Source organism: Sebastes umbrosus, chromosome 15 (genome assembly GCF_015220745.1).
Source record: "Sebastes umbrosus isolate fSebUmb1 chromosome 15, fSebUmb1.pri, whole genome shotgun sequence".
Taxonomy (NCBI): Eukaryota; Metazoa; Chordata; class Actinopteri; order Perciformes; family Sebastidae; genus Sebastes; species Sebastes umbrosus.
Window position 1 is genome coordinate 27,527,196 of NC_051283.1, and position 24,499 is coordinate 27,551,694.

The following is a 24,499-nucleotide window of genomic DNA, read 5'->3' on the forward strand; positions in this document are numbered from 1 at the left end:
TGCAAATGAAACAAGGAAAAGGAATCAAGTCATTGTGAACATCAGTATTTTTCTTTAATATTTATTTTCACTTCACCAGTTGTGACAAGTAACTAAGTACATTTACTCAAGTACAGAACTGTATTTTAATTTTAGATGACTTTATGCTTCTGTCATTACAGACGTGTATGTGCGAGGGTTTCCGTGGTCAGTGAAGCGCTGCAGCTGCCGTTTGACATTTCGCCGTTAATGAGAGTTGAGATGAAAGACGGAAGAATCACACGAAGAAAAGGCCACAGATAGTTTCCTCCTGCGTCATCATTAAAACACCTTAATGATCTGAGGTCAGCCGGGCGCAGCAGAGCTGTTAACAACATCCTCACAGCGCCTCACCTCTGACCTCTGACCTCTAACATCTGTAGTTTAATCAGCAGGTGGAGAGAGAAGCTATTAATGAATCAGTCGATTCTCTGAGCTTCAGGTCTGTTTTCATCTCAATATGTGACGTTAATGTTGATTCTCAACCAGGTGGAACGATCGGAGTCGCTCAGCACATTTTAATAAAAAATAGAAATTATTATTTGATTAAAAAAAAAAGTTAAATTCCGGAAATAAAAAGAAGAAGAAGAAAAAAAAACAACAACAATACAGACTGTGATGCAGTTATAATAATAATATATCTCTGTGGGTTTTTCCAAGTATTCAAAACCAGTGATTTGAGAAGCAACTGGAGAAAAAGGAGGAACAAAAGGATAATAACCTATGTTCTAGTTACGTTCTTGTCGGGGACACACAAACGACCATAAAAAGGCACAAAACAACCACAAAATGACCATAAAGAGGCTCAAGATGATCACAAAATGACCTGAAAGAGACGCAAAATTACCATAGAGGCGCAAAACGACCACAAAGAGGCTCAAAACGACCACAAAGAGACTCAAAACGACTACAAAGAGGCGCAAAATGACCTCTAAGAGATGCAAAATGACCACAAAAAGATGCAAAACAACCACAAAGAGGCGCAAAACAACCAAAAATAGACGCAAAATGACCACAAAGAGGTTACGTCCTTGTCGGGGACACATCAGGACAATAGATATGTTGTCAAATGCGTGGCAGACCTGCTCGGCATGTGGTTTGGGTGATCGTGTGATCCACGTCACGGGCATAAAGGAGCACTGTTGGGGGTCCATGACTGGAGACTTTACATTATTAACTTGTGATCACAGTAATAAGAAATCAATAAAGGTCATTAAAAAAAGAAGAAAAGTAGCCACGATGCTCCTTTGAGTTTAATTTAACCTTCTGCAGTGAGTCATAGTCTGACCTTTGACCTCTGCAGGGTGTTTTCCTGTAAACATTCAGCATCGACCTGTTTAATATGTACCACACAGACGCGTCATCAATCACAGCCAAACACGTCCACAGCTTTTTATCTGATGTCCTGAATACATGAATACCATCTGACAGCCGGAGGAGGAGACCGGTATAAATACAGGAGGAGGACCAACGGCGAGGACAAGAGAGAAGGAGGACGACGAAGAGGAAGAGGAGCTCACAACGAGAGAAATACACATCAACCAAGAAAGAAAAAGAAGCTGTTGGAAGAAAAAAAGAAAAAGAGCTGAAATTAGACACCAAAGAAGAAGAATCAAATATTTGTAATTTTCCTGTCGGATCATTTAATCGTGAGTTCACATCCGCCGAACTGAACTCCATTCAATTATTAATGCTTTTAATAATAGTTCTGTAATAATACCTCATTTTCTGTGCTTTAAATTTTTTAGGTTTTTAAAAGTGTTTTTTGCGATGGAGAGTGTGCGCGCCGCCGTCTACCTGTCCGTCTGTCTGTCCGTGCTGACATCACTCTGTCAGGGTCAGAGGTCGGCCGACAACCAGCTGCCGTCAGCACCGGACGAGCCCGTCCTCGGACTCACAACCAAAGAGCTGGTGAGTCATCTGTCTGCATAGAGGATCTCTGGATCATATTTCTATAGTGTGTGTATTTAAATAAATGTAATATTTAATTATTGCTTAAATGAAGTTTAATGAAGTCATAGTTGGAAAGTGTTTAAAGTATTATTCGTATTCATATTCATATTCATATTCATATTATTATTATTAAAGTGGTAAAATGGTTATTTGATCACTAACTGAAGAACCTGCTCAAACAATTATTAAACAATAATAATTAAAAAATAAGATGGTCAAATAAAAATAATTTTATTTAATTTAGTTAATTGATAAATATGACTAAATTAAAACTAATGAAAAAATGGTTAAATTAGAAGTAATAAAATAAATAACTTAAAGACAATTCAAATGTTTTAAGAGATGGTCGAAATGGAATTAATTAAGGTGGAAATGTTTTTAAATTAGAAGTAATTAACGTGGTGAAATGGTGAATTTGAAGCTAATTAAAGGAGTAAAATGTCAAACAATTAAGATGATTGATTCTAATCGACGTGTTGAAGGTTTAAATAGTAACTAATTAAGGTAAATGTTCAGCCAGTGAAGTTGGAAGTCTACTTTGAAAAGATCAGGGCTGTCAATGTTAACACGATAATAACTCGTTAACGCCACTAATTTCTTTAACGCATTAAAGCAAATTGTGATTTTTAGGTTGTAGTGGCTCAGTTTTAAAGCTAGAGTGAAGATACTGGTATCATATGAAACTAGAAAATCTAAAGAATCATGAATTTGGGGTTTTTTTCTCGTAAATTTACGACTTTAATCACAGAAAATATCTGAGTTTTGACTCGGTATTTGACGAGTTGGGAGAGAAAACGGGTTGTAAGAAAATGTCATTTAAACTAATTAAGGTGGAAATGTTTAAGATTGGAAGTAATTAAGGTGGTAAGAGTTAATGGAGGAATTAAGGTGATGAGATGGTCCAATTAAAACTGTTGAAGGTCGTTAGTACTAATTAAGGTGATGAAGGTTACGGTTAAATTCTGTAAATACAGAAGACGAAGAAGAAGAAACTCGATTGGAACATAAAAGTTATCTGTTAAACACGTAGAATATGAATAAACATAAATATCAATTTATGTAACATTTTATCAATTAATTAATGGCTAAATTTATTTTAAATATAATTTTTGCTATATTTAATGACATATTTATTTATTTATTCATTTATTTTAATAAATATGAATTGAAGTCTAATAACGTTACCAAATGACTAATACAAAGAAATAATATAATTCACTTATTTTTAAATGAAACAAGAATTTATATTCAAACAGTTTTAATTTTACAGCTTCATTAGTTACACCTGCAGCCTCGTCACATATACAAGATATCTGTGACGTCTCAGATACAATCTGCTTCAATAAATCAATTTTATTCCTTAATGTATTCAAATAATGAAAACCGTAAACATCTTGTCTCCACTGTCAGTTGTCCGATTATAATCCACAGTAATAATAATAGTAATAATAATAATAATAATAATAATAAAACAGTCCACTTTTAATACATTCAGTCTGAAAATATCAGAATCAGCTGTAAAAAAAATTATAGTATTTTTATTTATTTTATTTTTCATAATATTTGTGATTGTTTTAATTAGTGAGGCTGTGTTGATGATTGTTTATGTCATTTATACTCATTTATATAGGTATCTCTTTCAACAGAGAGAAACAAAAAGAAATAAATGAGACTTTATGGTTAAATAAAACAACGTTCTCGTCATTGTGTGTGTGTGTGTGTGTGTATGTGTGTGTGTGTGTGCGTGTGTGTGTGTGTGTGTGTATGTGTGTGTGTGTGTGTGTTCAGGCTGAAGCTCTGCAGGGTTTCCTGGATGAAGCTGACGCCGGCGTCGGCCTCTCCGTGGAGAAGAAGGCCAGCGTCATCCCCCGGGTGAGAACACACGACAATCGCACCATGTCAGGCCTCGTTCACACCTGCTCTAACACCAGATAGAGATCACACTGTAACGCGTTCAGTCTGTTTGTTTCATCATTTTATTTTGTACATTATCACACGACTCGTACACTGTTTACAGTCGGTCATCACTCTGATCAATATATTCTAGGGCTGTCAATCGATTAAAATATTTAATCACGATTGATCGCAAATTGATCGCACATTTTTCATCTGTTCTCAATGTACCTTAAAGGGAGATTTGTAGAGTATATAATACTCTTATCAACATGGGAGTGGACAAATATGCTGCTTTATGCAAATGTATGTATATATTTATTATTGGAAATCCATTAACAACACAAAACAATTTTCAGACTTATTTTTCAGACTTTTTTCAGATTTTTTTCAAACATTTTTCTGACTTTTTTATCTGACATTTTTTTGACTTTTGGAACTTTTGGACATTTTTCAGATTTTTTTTCTCTATCGTTTTTCAGACTTTTTTCTGACAAAAAACCCTCACACATTCACATATCTTGAGGTCAGAGGTCAAGAGACCCCTTTTTAAAACGGCCATGACAGACATGGTTGGTACCAGTGGATTCTTTAGGTTTTCTAGTTTCATATGAACCAGTATCTTCACTCTAGCTTTAAAACCTCTGAAAGATCGATTGCGTTTGAGTGGCGTTAAAACAAATTTGCATTAACGTGTTATTTTCACGTTAACTTTGACAGCCCTTACATATTTATTACGTCAGTGATCCTCAAAGTGGGGTCCGTGAAATAATTTGTTGTAAATTATAAGTACATATCTTCAGATGGGGACCATTTGCAACAATAAAACAAGGACATTGTGTCCATTATATAGAAACTCTGATGTGATTGTGACACATCACGTCAGTCAGTCATGAATCAGTCGCTTGGTTCATCCTGATGTACGGCTTCCTTGAGTAACGTCGGATCCAGCTGATTCTGGCTCTGATTCCTCCCGACTAAAGCCCTGATTGTTTGGTGGTTCTAAAGATGATCTTTGCAGTGCGTCGCTCTTATCAATTATTTATTCATGACGTGACACCACATCCAGTCTCTGGGCTGCGTTCAGGGACATTTCGTTGAACAGAAGTGTAATGTGACACTACTGTCTGTCTGTCTGTCTCTCTGTCTCTCAGTGTGATGTTGGCGAGCGTTGTGCGATGAAACATGGACCTCGTATCGGTCGACTGTGCGACTGCCTGAGAGGAACGGCGTGCAACACCTTCTTCCTGCGCTGCTACTGAACACACACACACCTTGGACTTGTATACTTGTGAGGACATAAAGCTGAACCTTTAGACTGAGGACCAGGCTGAATGTCCTCACAGAGATAGAAGTCCAGGAGAACACACACCTGTCTCACCTGCTGTCTCTCTGCATGTTTCTGTCTTAGTTTCACAGTTTGAGTGTCCGTCCATCAGATTCATTTATTTTTGTTAAATAAAGATTCTTCATAAAGTTGCTCGGCTCCGAACACCTCCTGATTTACACACCGAGTCATGTAGTATCAGCAGTACAAGTACACAGGTACTCTCAGCTTCATGTAGTTGGAGTACACAAGTATCCTCAGCTGCATGCAGTAAAATGGTAGTACTGAAGCATCAGTGTTCGAGGTACTTTGAACTACTTTATATCCAGTTAGTTTCATTCATAACAGTGTAACTGATATAAAATTGATGTTAATAATAAAATGTTATTATACGCGGTAACTACAGCTCTAAAGTACATGTACTACAGTAGTACTCTGAGATGTATTCAGTAGATTTTATTTTGAAGGGGAGTTAGTTTACTCTATTATAACTGGCATTCTTCATCTTTTGTGAGGCTCTGACTCACCTGGTGAAGAAAACTAGTATTTTTTTTTATCTCATTTGTCCTCCTCTCTGCTGCCGACCTCCAGCTGTGATCTCATCAGCAAGGCCGTCCAATCAGAGACGAGCTGATTCAGAGAACCTTTAATTTGACAGTTTATCAACAGGATGACATTTACTGTAGCTCGCGGCGTCCTGCCATCAGAGATAAGACGATAATCACAACAGCGAACACAGTTTCTGCTTCCTCCTGCTTTTTCCTCTCCTCTCTCCTCCTCCTTCTCCTCTTCTCCCTCCTCTTCCCTCTCCTCCTTTCCTCTCCTCTCCCTCTCCTCTCCTCTTCTCTCTCCTCTTCCCTCACCTCTCGTCTTTCCTCTCCTCTCCCTCTCCTCTCCTCTCCTCTTTCCTCTCTTCTCCCTCCTCTTACCTCACCTCTTCTCCCTCCTCTCCTCTTTCCTCTTCTCTTCCCTCACCTCTCCTCTTCCCTCTCCTCTCCTCTATCCTCTCCTCCTTCCTCTCCTCTTCCCTCTCCTCTTTCCTCTCCTCCTCTTTCCTCTCCTCTTCCCTCTCCTCTCCCTCTCCTCTCCTCTTCTCTCTCCTCTTCCCTCACCTCTCCTCTTTCCTCTCCTCTCCCTCTCCTCTCCTCTCCTCTTTCCTCTCCTCTCTTCTCTTCTCCCTCCTCTTCCCTCTCCTCTTACCTCACCTCCTCTCCCTCCTCTCCTCTTTCCTCTTCTCTTCCCTCACCTCTCCTCTTCCCTCTCCTCTCCTCTTTCCTCTCCTCCGAAAAATTTCACAAAAAAAAGTCATAGTATAGTATGTCGAAAGATTTGACGGAAAAAAGTCAAAGTATAGTATGTCAAAAAATGTTATGATAAAAAAAATTTATAGTATAGTATGTCGAAAGTTTTATGCGAAAAAAGTCATAGTATAGTATTTCGAAAAATTTTATGAAAAAAAGTCAGTTAGTTTGTTGAAAAATGTTATGATAAAAAAAGTCATAGTATAGTATGTCGAAAATTTTATGCAAAAAAAGTCATAGTTTAGTATGTCGAAAAATGTTATGAAAAAAACTTGACTATGACTTTTTATGTGACATTTTTCGACATACTATACTATGGTTTTTTTTTATAAAATGTTTTAACATTCTATACTATGACTTTTTTCATGAAATGTTTCGACATGCTATACTATTACTTTTTTCATAAAATTTTTGATACATGCTATACTATGACTTTTTATCATACATTTTTTTAACATACTATCCTATGAATTCTTTCAACAAACTATACTGTTGTAAGCTCAAAGTGGGCCATTCCGGCTGTCGCCATTTCGGCAGTGATGACTTTGACAAATCCAAAAATGGGAGAGAATCAAAAAAGGAGGTGATGTGCAGATGGAGCTGAGGTGGGCCGAATGACGCCTGGTTGCTGAAACACACCGACCTAGCTTGAAGCTACCAAGGTAGCCAAGTATAAGATGCTTGGCTATATCATAGAAGAGAACGGGCTGTATGCTATTCTGTGTAGCTGTGTAACGTTAATTTAACCACACAGCAAGCCATATTATTAGACCGATATGTGTATGACAATATCTTCAAAACACGCCAACATTACAAACACAGTTTCAAGTTTATTTATCATATGCATTTAAAAGTACAGTGTCAGGTGATTGGATGAACAATCTGTCAATTAAACTAATGAGGGTGAAACTAACTGAAGGTGAAAACAGTACTGTTCTTTGCTCTTCTTTCAATAAAGAAATACTCTCCAGTTCGGATATAACTGATGCTATGAGGGATGTGAGGGAGGTGAGTTAAAAATTCACCCCTTTTAAAGTGTTAATGAAAGGGTAAATTAGCTATAGAGATCAAAACAGTTTTTTTGTACCAGCCTGTAAACATGTTTATTTCTGCTGTAAAGTGGGCATGGGGGTCTATGGGGATTGACTCGCTTTTGGAGCCTCAAGTGGCCATTTGAGGAACTGCAGTCTTTTGCACTTCCACGTTTGCTTCATTTTTAAGCCACGGAGGTTGTCGCTTGCATACTGTACTCATATTAAAAGATCAGCTTTTACAATTCATTTATCACAGAGTTCAGACAGAATAATAATAGTAATAAACTGAAATAACATTTGGTTTTGTTGGTCATCAGTCATCGGTCAGTCAACTCAGTGTCCTGTCAGTCTCAATCACACCAATCAGATGAGAGGATGGGAAGAGTTATTGGACTATGGCTGAACTTTTTATTGAGGGAAAACTCCCAAATGGTACAACAAGTAGCAAAAAATTATCAAAACCCGCCCAAATAAATGAAAAGTAGAAGAAAAAACTCCAGGAACTGGAGAACAGCTGAAACAAAAGCAGAGGCGGTGACAGTGACTACATGTTAAGTTTCTGTAGTGAAAAAGACCGATGGTAACATTTCCATTACAGCTTCAACACAAGTCTGAATTATATGGCATCACATTTAAAGCATTAAACATTAACATTTAAACATTAAATGCTACAACAGCACAAGATTAAGTACAATAATATTAAAGATTAAGTAGTCTATAAATATATCCTTCAAATATCATTGATTGTGCAAAGAGTTAAATAAAGTGGGTCATTCAAAGTGTTTCTTGTTTTATTAAACTTTTTGCACAATAGATAATAATTGAATGATGTATTTATAGACTACTTAATCCCTATTTCCAATCACTACTCTCATCAGTCTTGTCAACAGTATCAGGATGCAAATGTCTATCTGGATCTTAGATGCTGGCTGGTTCTGGTCCTCCACAGTCCTCTCCATCAGCTGTATTTTCTCCATGGTGGATTCTCATGTGTACCTTTAGATTTCCACTTTTAATGAAAGTTTTACCACACAGTGAGCAGCTGAAAGGTTTCTCTCCTGTGTGGATTTTCATGTGTGTATGTAAATTTCCACGCTGTGCAAAAGATTTCTTACAGACTGAGCAACCAAAAGGTTTCTCTCCTGTATGAGTTACCATGTGTCTCTTCAGATATGATTTTTGCAAAAATCTTTGATCACAAACTGCGCAATTGAATAGTTTCTCTCGAGTGTGGATTCTCATGTGTGTATATAAATTTCCACTCTGTGCAAAAGATTTCTTACAGACTGAGCAGCTAAATGGTTTCTCCCCCGTGTGACGTCGCATGTGGAATATCAGCTCTCGCTTCTGTATAAAATGTTTACCGCAAACTGAGCAACTAAATGATTTCTCCCCCGTGTGGTGTGCCATGTGGTATGTCAGATGTACCTTTTGTATAAAACTTTTACCACAAACTGAGCAACTAAATGGCTTCTCACCTGTGTGAATTCTCATGTGTCTCTTCACACATCCTCTGGTGCCAAATGCTTTCCCACACTCAGAGCAGCTAAATGGTTTCTCACCAGCACTACATCTGGAATCACTGACAAGAACTTCATCATTATACAGAGAGTTTAAACCTGACTGAGGTTCTCTGGTCTCCTTCCAATCATCACCGTCATTAGTTTCATGTTCGTAACTTTTTGAGGCCTTGTCACTACTTGATAGTTGTAAATGTCTACCTGGATCTGAGTTCCTCGCTGGTTCTGGTCCTCCACAGTCCTCTCCATCAGCTTCTGTTTCTGTCTGTTCAGTTTGTCTTTGATGAAGCTGTGAGGACTGAGGTTCCTCTTCATCATCTTCACTCTTCACAGGGACAGGAGTGAATGTGAACTTGGTGATATCAGCCTCCTCCAGCCCTTGAAGCTGCTCTCCCTCCTGACTGGTCCAGAGTTCCTCCTGTTCCTCTTTAAAGTGTGGGGGCTCTGGGTCCTCCTGGTCCAGACTGGAGCTCCACTCCTGCTGCTCAGGGGGAACCTCTTCTTTAACCACCAACAGCTGCTGGACGTCTGCAGGACAGAAGGAAGTACAGACACATTACTAACCACCAAGAATACTAATGAAATAATGAGTGCAAACAATCGAGTGTAGTTTGTATGAATTGAATGTAATGGTGAGACAGCGCTGATAAAATATTGAGCAGAATTTGACTCACATTTAATCACTACCACAAATATCACTACTGATTTTAATGTTCATGATAAAGTGGATCTATAAGTAACGTATTAAACATGTGAAATTAAATGTGTAAGGGCATCGTTATACTCATAATGATTCCTCATCTGGCCTTAAGTCATCACCTCACCATCTGCGTTGCCAATTTCCCGTCTCCATAATGTGTTTACGCATGGGTCAGATTCTCTCGTCAAGTTTGTTTTTATAGATGAGAAGTGGGAACGCCTCTTTCAGGCCTCGTTTTGTGCATATGCAATGGTTATAAAATGAGACCCCAGAACTGTTTCAACCCTGCGTTGCTTCAGAGTTTCATCACCGCTGAAAGTTTTATCTGAACCAGCAGTTTTACTGCTGCTGCTGTAAATAGAAACACACTGATGACTTTTGACATGTCACTGCCTGGTCAATCTTTTCTTTTTTGCCACACGCTGAGCAGCTTAAGGGTTTCTCCCATGTGTATAATCAGGTCTCTTGACGTTCTTGAGGCCAAATCTTTTACCACACTCAGATAGGGATGATACAGAAAACTGGTACTGAATGGACCCCGGGGCTGAATTATTGAAGTCCGGTGTATTGATAAGCTCGGACGTTAGAGGTTCTGCTTGTATTTCCTATTTCTTACATTATTGCACCTTTTATCTCACCAACTCCTTTTCTAATTTGCAATAAGATTAAAACATTTATGATGTCTATGACGTATTTTTGCTATTCCCAATCCAGAAGACGAGAGATATGTCTGTCTCTCATCTTGGAGCCAGCTCTGCTTACTCAAACACAGAGACAATAGCATCAGCGACCACGGCGGGACAGAATGAAATGCTCCAAAGTGTGGTTACACTTCACTCGTGTCGATGCCGACAATGACTTGTTGCCACAAGCGAACAAATCATTTGAATGTAAGGACGGAAACACAAGCTAGTGTTAGGAAGTTATACAGGTCATAATTCCCACTCTATTACCTATTTTATATTACTGTGAAAACATTTCCTTCAGTATACAAGTATGAGATTCAATTTAGGATGTCACCCAATTTTGGAAAACTTAAGAAATGTACATTAATCAACTGAGTCTCAGGGTTGCAACAGAGTTCTTGGCATAGTGTACAGTGACCAACTATTTCATATACACAAAAAAGTCACATAATCAAGATCTTTATAAATGAAATATTTATTCAACTACTCACTATTAAACTAAACAGAAAAATAAATGAAAAAAATAATAATAAGAAAGGATGAATAAATGAGTAAAATGAATAACGATGAACCATTTATGAATGAAATCGGACCACATACTGTATGACCAGCTAAATTCAATGACTGATACCTGTTCAATGTTTATCAATTAAATTTAGTTCTAATACGTCAATGCACCGTTTCAACAGATGAGAGTTTAAGAAGCTACGGTACTTCTCTGTGCCAAAAGACCCTCGTTAACAGCCAGCTGGAGGGTGTGAGCGACACACGGCAGGCTGGGGAGTCCCGCATACGAGGCGGTGCGCCGCGACCGGCTCTAGGTCAACTAGGAAAGGCTCGGGGCAAAGGTGGCTCGCGGGCGCAGCTTTACAGCGTAAAGAGTTTGAGATAGAGCCTAGCAAGATAGTGGCTGTGACTGTTGACAATGCTGCCAATATGGGTGTTACCATCAAGAGGCTAAACTTCCTAAAAACAGGATGCTTTGTACACACATTGAATCTGGCAGCGCAGAAAATCCACCAAATTACTCCCGTTGATAAATGGCCAGCCCGAATCAGAGCAGTGGTCGTGTGGTTCAAGAGAACATTGATGTCCAAAACAGACTTGAGGGAAAAGCAGCAGCTTCTTGGTGAGAAGCCATTTCAAACCATTAAAGTATTATTTTGAAATCCCCAAATTTAACAGTTTAATGCTTGTTGCCACAAGCGCAACAAGTCATTTGCATGTAAGGGACGGAAACACGAGCAATCTTTCAAAGAATTCAGTGAAAGTGCATCACGCTCAGGTGGAGAAATACCCAGTTTTTTGACCAACACATTTATGCACTTTGACCTGATAAAGCCAGGCAAATCTTTTGTTACAAACACTGCAGCTGAATGGTTTCTCCCCCGTGTGGATTATCATGTGTTTCCCTACACTTCTCCTCTGTGTAAAAGATTTCTTACAAACTGAGCAGCTGAAAGGTTTCTCTCTTGTATCAGCTTGACTCTGATGAAGCTGTGAGGACTGACAACCAACACATTTATGTGCTTTGACCTGATGACACCAAGCAAATCTTTTGTTACAAACACTGCAACTGAATCGTTTCTCCCCCGTGTGGACGAGCGTGTGACTCTTCAGATGTGCCGCACTCAAAAATCTTTTATCACAAACTGAGCAGCTGAAAGGTTTCTCTCCTGTGTGGATTTTCATGTGTTGGTTCAGACGTCCCCTAGTGGCAAATCTTTTAAGACACTCAGAGCAGCTAAATGTTTTCTCACCAGCACTACATCTGGAATCACTGACAGGGACCTCACTGTGATCAGTCTCTGGTTCTGGTCCTCCATAGTCCTCTCCATCAGTTTCTGTTTCCATCTGTTCAGTTTGTCTTTGATGAAACTGTGAGGACTGAGGTTCCTCTTTATCATCTTCACTCTTCACAGGGACAGGATAGGTGATATCAGCGTCCTCCAGTCCTTGAAGCTGCTCTCCCTCCTGACTGGTCCAAAGTTCTTCCTGTTCCTCTTTAATGTGTTGGGACTCTGGGTCCTCCTGAATCAGACTGGAGCTCCACTCCTGCTGCTCAGGGAGAACATCTTCTTTAACCACCAACAGCTGCTGGATGTCTGCAGGACAGAAGGAAGTACAGACACACTTTTGTTTGGAGAAGTAACCTCTTTAAATGTGGCACCTATTCACCTCAATGATAGATTCATTCATTTTAATTAATTTAAAAACACCTGGACCTTAATAGATCATACACAGGGAGTGCAGGTAGGAGGGAGGGAGTTTAGACCTGGATGAGAGAGTTCAGGTAGGAGGGAGGGAGTTTAGACCTGGATGAAAGAGTTCAGGTAGGAGGGAGGGAGTTTAGACCTGGATGAGGGAGTTCAGGTAGGAGGGAGGGAGTTTAGACCTGGATGAGAGAGTTCAGGTAGGAGGGAGGGAGTTTAGACCTGGATGAGAGAGTTCAGGTAGGAGGGAGTTTAGACCTGGATGAGGGAGTTCAGGTAGGAGGGAGGGAGTTTAGACCTGGATGAGGGAGTTCAGGTAGGAGGGAGGGAGTGCAGACCTGGATGAAAGAGTTCAAGTAGGAGGGAGGGAGTGTATATATATATATGTGTATATATTGTGCAATATAATATCTTTCCTTGGTATATATCAAATGTGACAAATTAGTGCTGAAATATGGTTCTTTCTTTGTAACACTATGAATAGTCGAGCATCAAAATTCAATCAGCGGCTGGCTTGACCGGGTTTTTTGCAAACAGCATCTCACTTGACCGCCGTCTGTGGCGGGCAAGCGGCATCCGTCAGGTAGGCACCACAGTCCCGGTGGCGCTCTGTCGGCAGTTGAGAGACTCCCTCTACTCACTGTAAGCTCAGCAGCTACTTGACGGGAGCTGCTCGCTGCCACTGTCGGCAATCACACTAGATACTGATACCGGCATGATATGAAACTAGAAAACCTAATGAATCCATTGGTACCAACAGTGTCATACTAGACTGTCGCAAAGGAGGCTAAATTACGCTCTAAACTCGTGCTAAATTTTGGAGAGGAAAAACTAGCACGGCCTACTTGACAAATCTCAGATAAAAAATGTGTGATTAATCGTTTATGAGCTATGGACAATCATGATTAATTGCAATTAAGCAGCTGATATTGGTAGCGAGAGCAACACGCTAGTGGACTGCCGGGCTGCCGTCTCTCAGCTCTGCACACACAGACTTAGGCTGCTGTCGAAAAATAAAAAAATTACGTCCTAATGTCTTTTTCTAACCACTTCTCCTTGACCTCAATGGAAAACGTATACAATAGCAAAATCACTGTATAAACTCATTAATATCTCACTGGAAACACATCTAACATGTTGATAAAATAAATCATATTCCTGACGTGAAAATACTGAGTAAAGTTTAGAAAGAATGAAGAACACAAACGTCGGTATTCCTCCTCCCTCTGCTGAACCAAGCCCCCAGGAGGAGCGCCGGTCGTTGATCCCAACTTTCGTAGTGACCAAACGGCGGTACTACAACTTCTGTGTCCGTCACGTGATGCCATTGAGCCCAAAAGGACTTTTTCCCATCGACTTACATTGGGAAAGAGACGTCTGTAACTATAATAATTTATTTTGAGGTGAATCAACTTCCCAGTACGAACACTCTAATAGCCCTTATTTAAATCGTTAGGTCCTAAAAGTTGTAAAATGCACTAATAGCTGAATCCAGAGTTATTTCCCTTCCTCCGTTCATATGATTGAGACCCAGACTGTGATGACAGCGTGACGGCTGTGACCCCGTGACAGAGCGGATGCTTCTGCGCCTGCTCCATGGGCCCAAAGGATGCAGAAGCTCGCCGGAAGATCCTGATACTTTTCAAGACGGAAGTCGAGCCATTTTGTCTTCATGCGCCACTGAGAGACTTTCATAGGAATGAACGGGGCCCCGCCTCCACCGCTGTAACCAGTTCTCTTTATACATCCATGGTGTGAACTACCGCTGGTAGCGGGAGGAGGAGCTGCTTTGTCTCAGCCAGCTGATAAGTTTCCTAAGATACGTGGCAAACTAAGCTAGACAGTTAGACTACATACACAGTTTTTTTTCGAGTAGCTGAGAGTTACGCTGCGTCTATACTTTATGATAATAACACGGAGGATCCGTAGTCTGCACCAAGACGGCCTAGAACCTCGTCAACTACAGCGCATCACCGCTTCCATTCCTCGGACACAAACACCGGAACACTGCTTGCTAGAGGGAACGAAAGGCATTTTGAGCTTCACGTAAAGCGGATTCTGTGACTCAAATTTACACGAACGATTGTTCACGCACAGCGAAACAGACACTAACCGACTATTAGCGACTTTTCAGAACCTCTTGGCTTTCCAACTATAAATGCTTTAAAACGGTGAATCTGGCTGCTGAACATGTTAAACAACATTCCTGGGGGTGATGACATACAATGATGACCTCTGACCTCTGCAGTGGGTGTTGTCACAGAAGGCCGACTCATATGGTGCCTTCGAGTGAAACTCGTGAGCTCGTATTTACAACATGGAAAGTCGTGTAAACAACTTGACCACTTGGCGTTCAAGTGGTCAAGTTGTGAGAACATCGCTGCTAGGCAACGGCGTCTAGAAGCCACAGAGGCTACCGAGCTATCAAGTGCAGGAAATGCAAAGACACAGTGACAGAAGAGAAACATGAGGCCGTTGGGAATATCAGCATTTTCTTCAGACCTATTATAAAATTACGAAGAAAAACAATATACGACTAAAATTACAATATTTAACTTATTATGCACCGAAAAATGAACTTCCATGGCCTCCGACATTTCTGACAACGTCAGAAAACACGTCACAACTCGTGAACTCAGAGCTTTCAGAAACTTTCCACTTACGAGGTCGTGAATACGACAAGAGGGCGTTCACATGGACTCTACTGTGAACACGGCAAGAAAAGCTGTCAGCCCTGGTAGAACCAGAGAGAGAACCAACCTGCTCTGGTAGAACCAGAGAGAGAACCAACCTGCTCTGTGTAACTGAAGCTGAGGGTGTAAAACAGCGTCCAGTAGTTTCTGTTGTCGCTCGTTCTCCTCTTTTGATCGAGAGAGTTCCTCCTCGTACTCTGCTATCGTTCTTTCAAACAGCCCACATATCTCTTCAGCAGCCGCAGTTAGTCGCTGCTTCACCAACGCTCTCAGCATCTGGACTTTACACATTTTACCACAATGACAGAAACTTGCTCTCCATCAGACTCCGTCAGAAACACAGTTTGCTCTCCATCAAACGGTCACTCTGACTAGCAGCTGTGTTGCTAACCAGCTAGCATGCTAAGCTAACTTCAGTAGCTTTGTAGGCTACCGGGAGATGAGTCAGAGGTCAGACCTTCAGAATAAAAGCTGAAGAGCACAAAGTCCATTCAGACAGGTTGATCCAGACACACAGAGGCTCTGATGGATCAGAACTGTTGGAGCTCACACACACTTTCTCTACACAACAAAGAGACTCTGCTAACATCCATGTTGCTGCTGGACGCTATCTTGATCAAGTAGTGTGAAGTTAGCCTCAGTAAAGAATACAGCTTCCGGGGCACCTTCAAAATAAAAGTCCACAGGTGTTATTGAAATTACAGACTTCCTCAGAAAAACACACGCAGGAAGATAACTGATTAAAATAGACTCTTTGGGCGCCTGGGTTAGCTCAGTTGGTAGAGCGGGCGTCCATGTATTAAGGCTTGGTCCTGACCGCGGCGGCCCGGGTTCGAATCCGGCCTGTGGCCCTTTCCGCATCCACTCTCTCTCTCCCCCCTTTCAAGACTCTATCCACTGTCCTGTCAATAAAAATGGAAAATGCCCCCAAAAAAATAACTTTAAAAAAAAAAAAGACTCTTTAAAGAAAGACATTAATTGACCTTGAAGGTTCATTCTTGAACTTGGAAACAAAAGCTTCAAAACATTTCTCAACACGAGGTCCAAATTAGTTGTTGGTCCTGAAGCTTTCAACCACAACCTGGGCCGTCCTCAGGGAATCTGTTGCTCACATGTCATTAAATGACGGGTTAAAATGTCATTCATGTTGTGGCACACTATGGTGGGATATCTTTTCAAGGAGTAGAGAAAAAAAAGAAACAGATATGGAATGAATGAAGCAGCTCTTTCATTTCTTGTGTTGCCTTTATTAAGTCCTTTCAGTTTGGGAAACACTCGCTGCTTTTTACAGATTCAACCAACTCAGTTTGAAGAAAGACTAATATTTTATTATATTTTCAGAGCTCTGAGAAAACAATGAACCATAAACAAACTACAGCAACCAAGTCTAATAATCAAGTAAAAAGAATATCAAATATTCAAATGCTCCGATCAATACATTTACTTCCTCTCTAAAGCACCACTTCCTTTTTTGCGTGCCCTGCTGTGGTTACCAATTTCTCAATATGGCAACCCTTACGGCTGGGACACACTGGACATGTGAGCAACGTGGCTCGGCTGATCTCTTCTTGTGATACGAAGTCTCGCCTATTTTGACAGTGATGATCTTTTGACATATTGACATCATACCAGCAACATTACAACAGTTTCAATCTCTACATCTGTAGAATATGTCAGAGGCATGAAAACAGTTAATATTTATTTTTAACTCAACATTTCCTGTTTCCATTTCTAGTTAAAAGCCCCTTGTGTTTTTTTCTGTTGACAGAAATCCTTCATTTGTTAACACAAAGCTTTTATTCTGAAATATTCAAAGGAAAGTGTTGTGGAAAATGCAGTAACTTGCACAGCTTCATATATTAATAGAGCTCTGACTTTCTAAATGAGGATTATTATTTACAAATGAGGACATGCTTCTTAACCTTTTTCTGTCTAAAATAAATCTAAATGACATTTATACTGAAGTGAAATGGCCGTTATGAAAGGTAAACTCTATGTAGAAAGAAACGGCTGGCAAAGAAAACCATGAACCCTCAGAACAAATATCACAGCAGAAGTCTCCTTCCTTCATTTTCAAGTTTACTCTGAGCCAACTGCATGGATTAAATTATTAATATCCAGCAGAACACTTTGCATTCAGCATGTGAGCCAATAGGAACAGAGACACAACGTAACTAGAGGTGGAGCTCTACAAAGGCCTGCCTCCCACCCCCATGGCTGAAGATCCTGTGATGTGATGGTGGGAGAAGAGAGCTACTCTGCTCCTCCTCACAAACATTACAACAAGATACCTCTGAGCTCAAGCCTCCTCCACCCCTAGCCAGAGGGTATTTTTGACTGCAGGGAACACTATAAACCAGGAGAAGTCCCGACTTCTTCCAGAGAAGGAAACCATGTTGATCTTTCTCCAGTTGAACTGCTAAGAACTGTGTTGCTATACCGCTGTATTTTCCTTTGCAGTGAACAGTTTATTTCATTTGGATTTTTTACATTTCCATCAGTCTATATTTGTTCAAAACAACACTTCTGCTGTTGCATTTGATACCTAATTATGTTCATTTATATTCAGTACATTTAAGAAAATAAAGCAATGTTAATTCTGTTCTTAATTTGTTTAGATATTTCTCTTAAAATATAACAAAAAGAAAGTTCCGGATTGATAAGCAATATCGGCAAAATTAGTGGTACTATTCAAATTTAAACAATACCCATTCACTGACTGGGACTCCATCATTTGTCAAAGAGTTCAAACCGGACTGAGGTTCTCTGGTTTCCTTCCAATCATCACTGTGTTCAGTCTCAGGTTCATAAGAGTCTCCAGTGTTGTCAACAGTATCTGGTTCTGGATGTCTATCTGGATCTGAGTTCCTGGCTGGTTCTAGTCCTCCACAGTCCTCTCCATCAGCTTCTGTTTCCATCTGTTCAGTTGAGCTGAATGCTCTGAGAGGATTCTCTCCTGTATGAGATCTCATGTGTTTCTGTAAATGTCCACTCTGGGTAAAAGATTTAGTACAAACTAAGCAGCTGAAAGGTTTCTCTCCTGTGTGAGATCTCATGTGTTTCTGTAAATGTCCACTCTGGGTAAAAGATTTAGTACAAACTAAGCAGCTGAACGGTTTCTCTCCTGTGTGAGATCTCAAGTGTGTCTTCAGATGTCCACTATGACTGAAAGCTTTATCGCAAATCAAACAACTGAAAGGTTTCTCGCCTGTATGAGTTCTCATGTGTGTTTTCAGATGTCCAGTATGAATGAAAGCTTTATCGCAAATCAAACAACTAAACGGTTTCTCTCCTGTGTGGATTCTCATGTGTATCTGTAAAGCTCCACTGTGTGTGAAAGGTTTCTTACAAACTGAGCAGCTGAAGGGTTTCTCTCCTGTGTGGATTCTCATGTGTTTCTGTAAATCTCCATGCCGTGTAAAAGGTTTCTTACAAACTGAGCAGCTGAAAGGTTTCTCTCCTGTGTGGATTCTCATGTGTCCACTATCAATGAAAGCTTTACCAGGTTTCTCTTCATCATCTTCACTCTTCACAGAGACAGGAGTGAATTTGAACTTGGTGATATCAGCCTCCTCCAGCCATTGAAGCTGCTCTCCCTCCTGACTGGTCCAGAGTTCCTCCTGTTCCTCTTTAATGTGTGGAGGCTCTGGGTCCTCCTGGTCCAGACTGGAGCTCCACTCCTGCTGCTCAGGGGGAACCTCTTCTTTAACCACCAACAGCTGCTGGACGTCTGCAGGACAGAAGGAAGTAGAGACACATTACCAAGTCCAAACAATCAGATGTAGTTTGTATCGTCATAAACAGAGAAGAAGAGATTCAGCAAAATAACCATTAATGATGTGATGGAACTTTTTCTGAAAGAGTTCAGGAAGTTCAGCTGATGAACAACAGAAATGTCAACAAACTACTTCTGAAGGTTCAGATTAAAATGGAGGACTGTGGTTCAGTAATCTGATCTGAATTCTTCTTCGTCTGAACGCTGATTCTGAACTTCGTGTTAAATAATGTTGTCTGTTTGAAGGTTAACTGAAGGGACAATATTTCTATGTAATATAGAATAAAACTGTTTCAAACCCACACATTTTATCCTCTTCAGCTGATGACAGCGTGTTTTGCTTTCTCTCATCCTAATTTTATATGTTGTGTTTTATTTGTCATTTTAATCACCAATTTTAACACTGGCACATTTACAGTGACTTTACTGTTTTTATGAGAAAAAAAAATTGTCTCCATCCAGACCACATCAGACCACATCAGACTACATCAGACCACATCAGACTACATCAGGCCACATTAGACTGGTTGTCTTCAGATTTTCCTTGGACAAAAATCTTTTATCACACTCTTAGCAGATAAATGGTTTCTCACCAGCACTACATCTGGAATCACTGACAGGAACTTCATCATTATTCAGAGAGTTTAAACCTGACTGAGGTTCTCTGGTCTCCTTCCAGTCATCACCATCATCAGTTTCAGGTTTAGAAGAGTCTTCAATTTTTTCAACAGTGTCTGAATCTGGATGTCTATCTGGATCTGAGTTCCTGGCTGGTTCTGGTCCTCCACAGTCCTCTCCATCAGCTTCTGTTTCCATCTGCTCAGTTTGTCTTTGATGAAGCTGTGAGGACTGAGGTTCCTCTTCATCATCATCTTCACTCTTCACAAGGACAGGAGAGAATGGGAACTTGATGATATCAGCCTCCTCCAGCCCTTGAAGCTGCTCTCCCTCCTGACTGGTCCAGAGTTCCTCCTGTTCCTCTTTAATGTGTGGGGGCTCTGGGTCCTCCTGATCCAGACTGGAGCTCCACTCCTGCTGCTCAGGGAGAACATCTTCTTTAAGCTGCTGGACATCTGCAGGACAGAATGAAGTAGAGACACATTACTGTCCACCCCGCAAACTAAACTTTAAGTTACAATCTCAAAGGCCGTTTTTTTTTTCGTTGGCGGCACCTGTGGCGTTAAGCAGTAATTGCAAATGTGTTTTTGGATCTCACTTCCCAGAGATCGCTGCTTGTGATTTTTCCCGGAAATGCTGCCAGAGACACAGAGTTCGTAATACTGCAAATGCAAGAGCTTTCAATCACCATCGTGTTACCTCATACGTTGATAGATAGTGACAAGGGAGGTAACCGTTACTGGTTTCCCGTTAAAACCATGCTAAAATTCACTGCGCTTAGTATAACAGTTTCAAATTTGAATTATCACTAAAACCGTGTTTGATTACCGTGAGTGTTTTGTAAGCCTGTAATGTAATGTTAGGAAGTGTTCGGTCGAGATAGGGAGAGTGTTACGGGCCTGTGTGTTTTCCCAGGTACCGACTTTCTCCCTGCGATGGACTTTTCCATCTATTCCTTGAGGTTGCGGGGCTCCGTCTCTGAGTCTACTCTCGCCTGGGTCGGGAGGTTGCATACCTGTCTGAGGGTGAGACGTCTTATCTGTGCAGCTGTGTCTACAGTTAGGGAGTGGAACCCGTTGCTGGGCAAACCAAGGTCACAGAGAAACGGAGTCTCTCGTAAGTCAAAACATGGTTTGCCACTAAAAGACTGAGCACCGAGGGAAAGGTCAGAGTTGTAACGCCTTCACGCGGCGAACACCTCACTGGTGGAGACCTGACAGTGTTCCTCGATCAAGCTTCAATAAAAACCTTCTGCGTAAGACATCAACGGCTCCTGGGCCTCTTCCTTCCTGCTGAATGAGTTAACCTGTGTAAAAGAAATTCCACAACGCTCCTGGCCACAGCTGAATCCTATTGCTAACAATGGCTGGGGAATAAAAGACGTTGAGAGAGCGGCGGTCGGTATGAGAGGAGCAGTGGCCGTGGTCGTACGACAGCTACCACAGATATTTTGTACAAAGTGTGTGAACTGTGACACACGAGAACTGTTATATTTCTGCTGTAGATTGCAGTCACGATCTGTTTTTGTGTTAGGTTAATAAATCCCTCCTTTTTTTGCTTACACCTCAGTTTCCTTGATTCTTTTTCGCTGATTTAAAGGGACTGTTTGTAACTTTTTAAGCATATAAATGTACCAGGTCGGGACACATGCGCGCTCGCGTGTTGCCGGAGCCTCTCCTCCTCTGCCTGCCTGCCTTCACTCAGACAGCGCACGTTCTCGCGTATTCGCTCCACCTCTAGACGTGAACGCGCGCTCACTCCACACTGCAGAAGAGTTAGTTTAGCTCTGAGAATATCTAGTGAATGTTCAGTGGACGTTTGTGCAGAAATAAATGCTGCAGCTCCTCCAGACCAACAGAGGTTTCCCGTATCTTGTGAAGTGACGGGGCTCCGGAGAGAGAAACGTTGTCGTCTCGTTACCGACCGGGTGCCGGTGTCTCCCTGTTCACTCCGGCTGCGGGCGGAGGCGACAACGTTACTCGCTGCAGTGCCCCGCTGCCTCAGCCTGTGCTGAGGCAGGAAAAGCCAACACTGGGATCAGCAGTGATTCATGGAGACCTTCGTCTGGTCAGCTAACATTACTGCCAAGCAGCTGAAATATAGAGTGATATTGTGGTTTTAGCTGACGTCTGTCACCTCAGTTTTGAGCGATGATCGTTCAGGTATATTTAGAGCGAGCAAGCGCGAGCCCGACGCTGACTTTCATTGACTTAACTGACACAGGTGTCGCTGTTAACAAGCATTTCTGAAAGTTACAAATAGTCCCTTTAAATTTTACAATTCCAGCTCCAATTGTTGGGCTCAATGCAATTACTCAAATGCAACACAGAAGATAGACTGTGATAATAATAATAATAATAATAATAATAATAATAATGTAACTGTCTATATCAGTACTTTGTGAACATTTTCAGTACATTTTAACAATACCACGATAATACTGATAACCGTGATAATTTTGGTCACTACAACCGTGATGTGAAATGTTCACACCGTTTCATCTCTAATAGTGACGTCACAGACATTTATTTAAAAGGACCAGTGTGTAACAATTAGGGGGCTCTATTGGCAGAAATGGAATATAATGTTAATAAGTATGTTTTCTACCAGGCCACCCAAATATAGCTCTGGTAGAACCAGAGAGAGAACAGAGAGAGAAGAAGTAAAGAGAACCAACCTGCTCTGTGTAACTGAAACTGAGGGTGTAAAACAGCGTCCAGTAGTTTCTGTTGTCGCTCGTTCTCCTCTTTTGATCGAGAGAGTTCCTCCTCGTACTCTGCTATCGTTCTTTCAAACAGCCCACATATCTCTTCAGCAGCCGCAGTTAGTCGCTGCTTCACCAACGCTCTCAGCATCTGGACTTTACACATTTTAAAACTCAACAAAGAGACGCTGCTAACCTTCAGTGTTTCTGCTGGACGCCATCATGATCAAGAATACAGCTTCCGGGGCACGTCATAGTGGCTGATCTTCAAAATAAAAGCCCAGAAGTGTTATTGAAATTGCAGGCTTCCTCAGAAAAACACATGCAGGAAGATAAATTATTAAAATATACTTTTTAATTATTATTTTTTCTTAATTAATTGAGCTTGAAGGTTCAATCTTGAACTTGGAAATAAAAGCTTCAAAACATTTCTCAACACGAGGTCTAAATAAGTTGTTGTTTGTGGAGCTTTAAACCACAACCTGGGCCGTCCTCATGGAATCTGTTGCTCTCATGTCATTAAATGACGTGTTAAAATGTTATTCATGTTGTGGCACACTATGGTGGGATATCTTTTCAAGGAGTAGAGAAAAAACAGAAACATATATGGAATGAATGAAGCAGCTCCATGCATTTTCTTCCTCTTATCCGGGTCACGGGGGCAGCAGGCTTAGCAGGGTATTCCAGACGTCCCTCTCCTCAGCAATGTTTTCCAGCTCTTCCTGGGGGACCCCGAGGCGTTCCCAGACCAGACCAGATATATAATCTCTCCAGCGTGTTCTGGGTCTACCCCAGGGCCTCTTCCCAGTTGGGCGTGCCCAGAAAACCTCCAAAGGGAGGCGTCCAGGAGGATCCAGATCAGATGTTGAACCACCTCAGCTGGTCCCTTCAGAGGTGACTCTTGCTAGTTTCTCAGCATTGCCGACGGTGGCTTTAAACTCTACAGAAAGACATTTTTCACTCTCAGTCTGAACATAGTCTCTTTATTTTACTATAAAATATCACAATTCATGTTCCAGTATAAAAAAAGTAACAAAAAAAAAACGTAATTTACAAACCAAACAACAGGTCAAAGAAAGGTCATCCAAAGGTCATCCATTCAGGTAGTTGGTTTTTAAACTTTGAATCATGTGAGAATATTTAACGGTCAGATATTTGAAACGTCTGAAGAATGAATCTTTTAACTGAAGTGACATTAAAAGACTCTTTTTATATTCCTGCTGATTATTTCACTAAATAAAACGTGACGCTCAGCTGTCGACCACCGAGTCAGAAGGGAAACTCTCTGGATATTAACAGAATTTGTTTGGTCTTAATGTTCGATGCGTCTCTGATTTGGATGGTTCATTTCAAATTTGGACCCTGAGGACCGACCAGCTGGAAACAACTCATCTACAGTCGTTAGTCTCGTGTTTTACAGTGTGAATCATGTGTAGTATCAGGTGCTTTGTGTTTTCTTCATCACTCAGTTTAAACGTCAGAAGAAGCCGATAAGTTGTCCATAAAGCCATGAAACGAGTCCTGATCACTTTCACCATCAAACACCTGATGCAGAGTGGACGGGCTTTTTATCAACGGCTCCCCTTCACAGTCCTGCTCCATCTGCTGCTCCTCCTCCTCCTCCTCAGGGTCCTGCTCCATCCCCTCCTCCTCCATCACCAGCAGCAGCTCCAACTGTGGTTCTGCTTCTGGGTCAGGAGCAGGTTCGGAGGTCTCTGGAGCTTGGACAAGAGCCTCAGTCAGGGCTGTGATCATCCTCGCCACCTCCCCTCGATCCTCCATCTGCTGCAGGTTACGCACCGAGGCAAACGACCTGAGGGGTTACCACGGCAACACAGACTGGTGTTAATACTGAACCACAGAAGAAGTTACTTCAGATATTAAGTATAAAAACTATAAATGTACATATAGCCTCCTTTCCTGTTAGTAACCATGGTGACGTATTTAGTGGAGCGTTAAGTGGAGGCAGAATAATTCTCTGAACACGTTAGTTAACGCTGGCTAGCAAGTATTGTTGGCCTGTTTTTTTAACAATGGCTGAAGAAAATACTAGTTTCTCTCAAT

At 41.1% G+C, this 24,499-nt stretch overlaps 4 protein-coding genes across 5 annotated transcripts in view; 2 read left to right on the top strand and 2 right to left on the bottom strand.

Annotated features, from left to right (window-relative positions):
- The window catches only part of LOC119503763 (zinc finger protein 287-like), a 66,811-nt gene extending 50,847 nt beyond the window's left edge, over positions 1-15,964 (bottom strand). Inside the window, exons 1-4 of one of the 2 annotated variants that reach the window (XM_037795739.1) lie at positions 15,437-15,962; positions 12,193-12,537; positions 9,248-9,574; positions 7,303-8,040 (exon numbers count right to left, since the gene is read on the bottom strand). In XM_037795739.1, coding sequence (XP_037651667.1) covers positions 7,982-8,040; positions 9,248-9,574; positions 12,193-12,537; positions 15,437-15,629 — 924 coding nt within the window. In that variant the 5' untranslated portion in view covers positions 15,630-15,962 and the 3' untranslated portion in view covers positions 7,303-7,981. Of the gene's footprint in view, positions 1-7,302; positions 8,041-9,247; positions 9,575-12,192; positions 12,538-15,436 lie in introns of those variants that run through there. The other variant, XM_037795738.1, reaches the window with a different exon arrangement.
- Positions 1-24,499, top strand: part of LOC119503753 (zinc finger and SCAN domain-containing protein 2-like) — a 681,462-nt gene that overhangs the window by 30,639 nt on the left and 626,324 nt on the right.
- cart4 (cocaine- and amphetamine-regulated transcript 4) lies at positions 1,499-5,343 on the top strand. Its single transcript, XM_037795873.1, has 4 exons — positions 1,499-1,667; positions 1,767-1,929; positions 3,760-3,843; positions 5,019-5,343. Exons 2-4 carry the CDS (start codon positions 1,789-1,791, stop codon positions 5,124-5,126), a joined length of 333 nt encoding a protein of 110 aa, XP_037651801.1. The 5' UTR covers positions 1,499-1,667; positions 1,767-1,788; the 3' UTR covers positions 5,127-5,343.
- Positions 16,565-22,702, bottom strand: LOC119503773 (zinc finger protein 583-like). Its single transcript, XM_037795760.1, has 3 exons — positions 22,409-22,702; positions 19,707-20,186; positions 16,565-19,068 (listed from the first exon to the last, which is right to left on the bottom strand). The coding sequence occupies exons 1-3, from the start codon at positions 22,599-22,601 to the stop codon at positions 18,026-18,028; spliced, it is 1,716 nt and encodes a 571-aa protein (XP_037651688.1). The 5' UTR covers positions 22,602-22,702; the 3' UTR covers positions 16,565-18,025.

Excerpts from the sequence above, each read along its gene's own strand:
- cart4 (XM_037795873.1), top strand. The coding sequence starts at position 1,789 with ATGGAGAGTGTGCGCGCCGCCGTCTACCTGTCCGTCTGTCTGTCCGTG. Across the intron at positions 1,930-3,759 it reads GACTCACAACCAAAGAGCTG|GCTGAAGCTCTGCAGGGTTT; the intron begins GTGAGTCATCTG and ends GTGTGTGTTCAG. Across the intron at positions 3,844-5,018 it reads AGGCCAGCGTCATCCCCCGG|TGTGATGTTGGCGAGCGTTG; the intron begins GTGAGAACACAC and ends TCTGTCTCTCAG.
- LOC119503773 (XM_037795760.1), bottom strand. The coding sequence starts at position 22,601 with ATGTGTAAAGTCCAGATGCTGAGAGCGTTGGTGAAGCAGCGACTAACT. Across the intron at positions 20,187-22,408 it reads GTTTCAGTTACACAGAGCAG|ATGTCCAGCAGCTTAAAGAA; the intron begins GTTGGTTCTCTT and ends TCTGTCCTGCAG. Across the intron at positions 19,069-19,706 it reads TGATTCCAGATGTAGTGCTG|ACGTCCAGCAGCTGTTGGTG; the intron begins GTGAGAAACCAT and ends TCTGTCCTGCAG.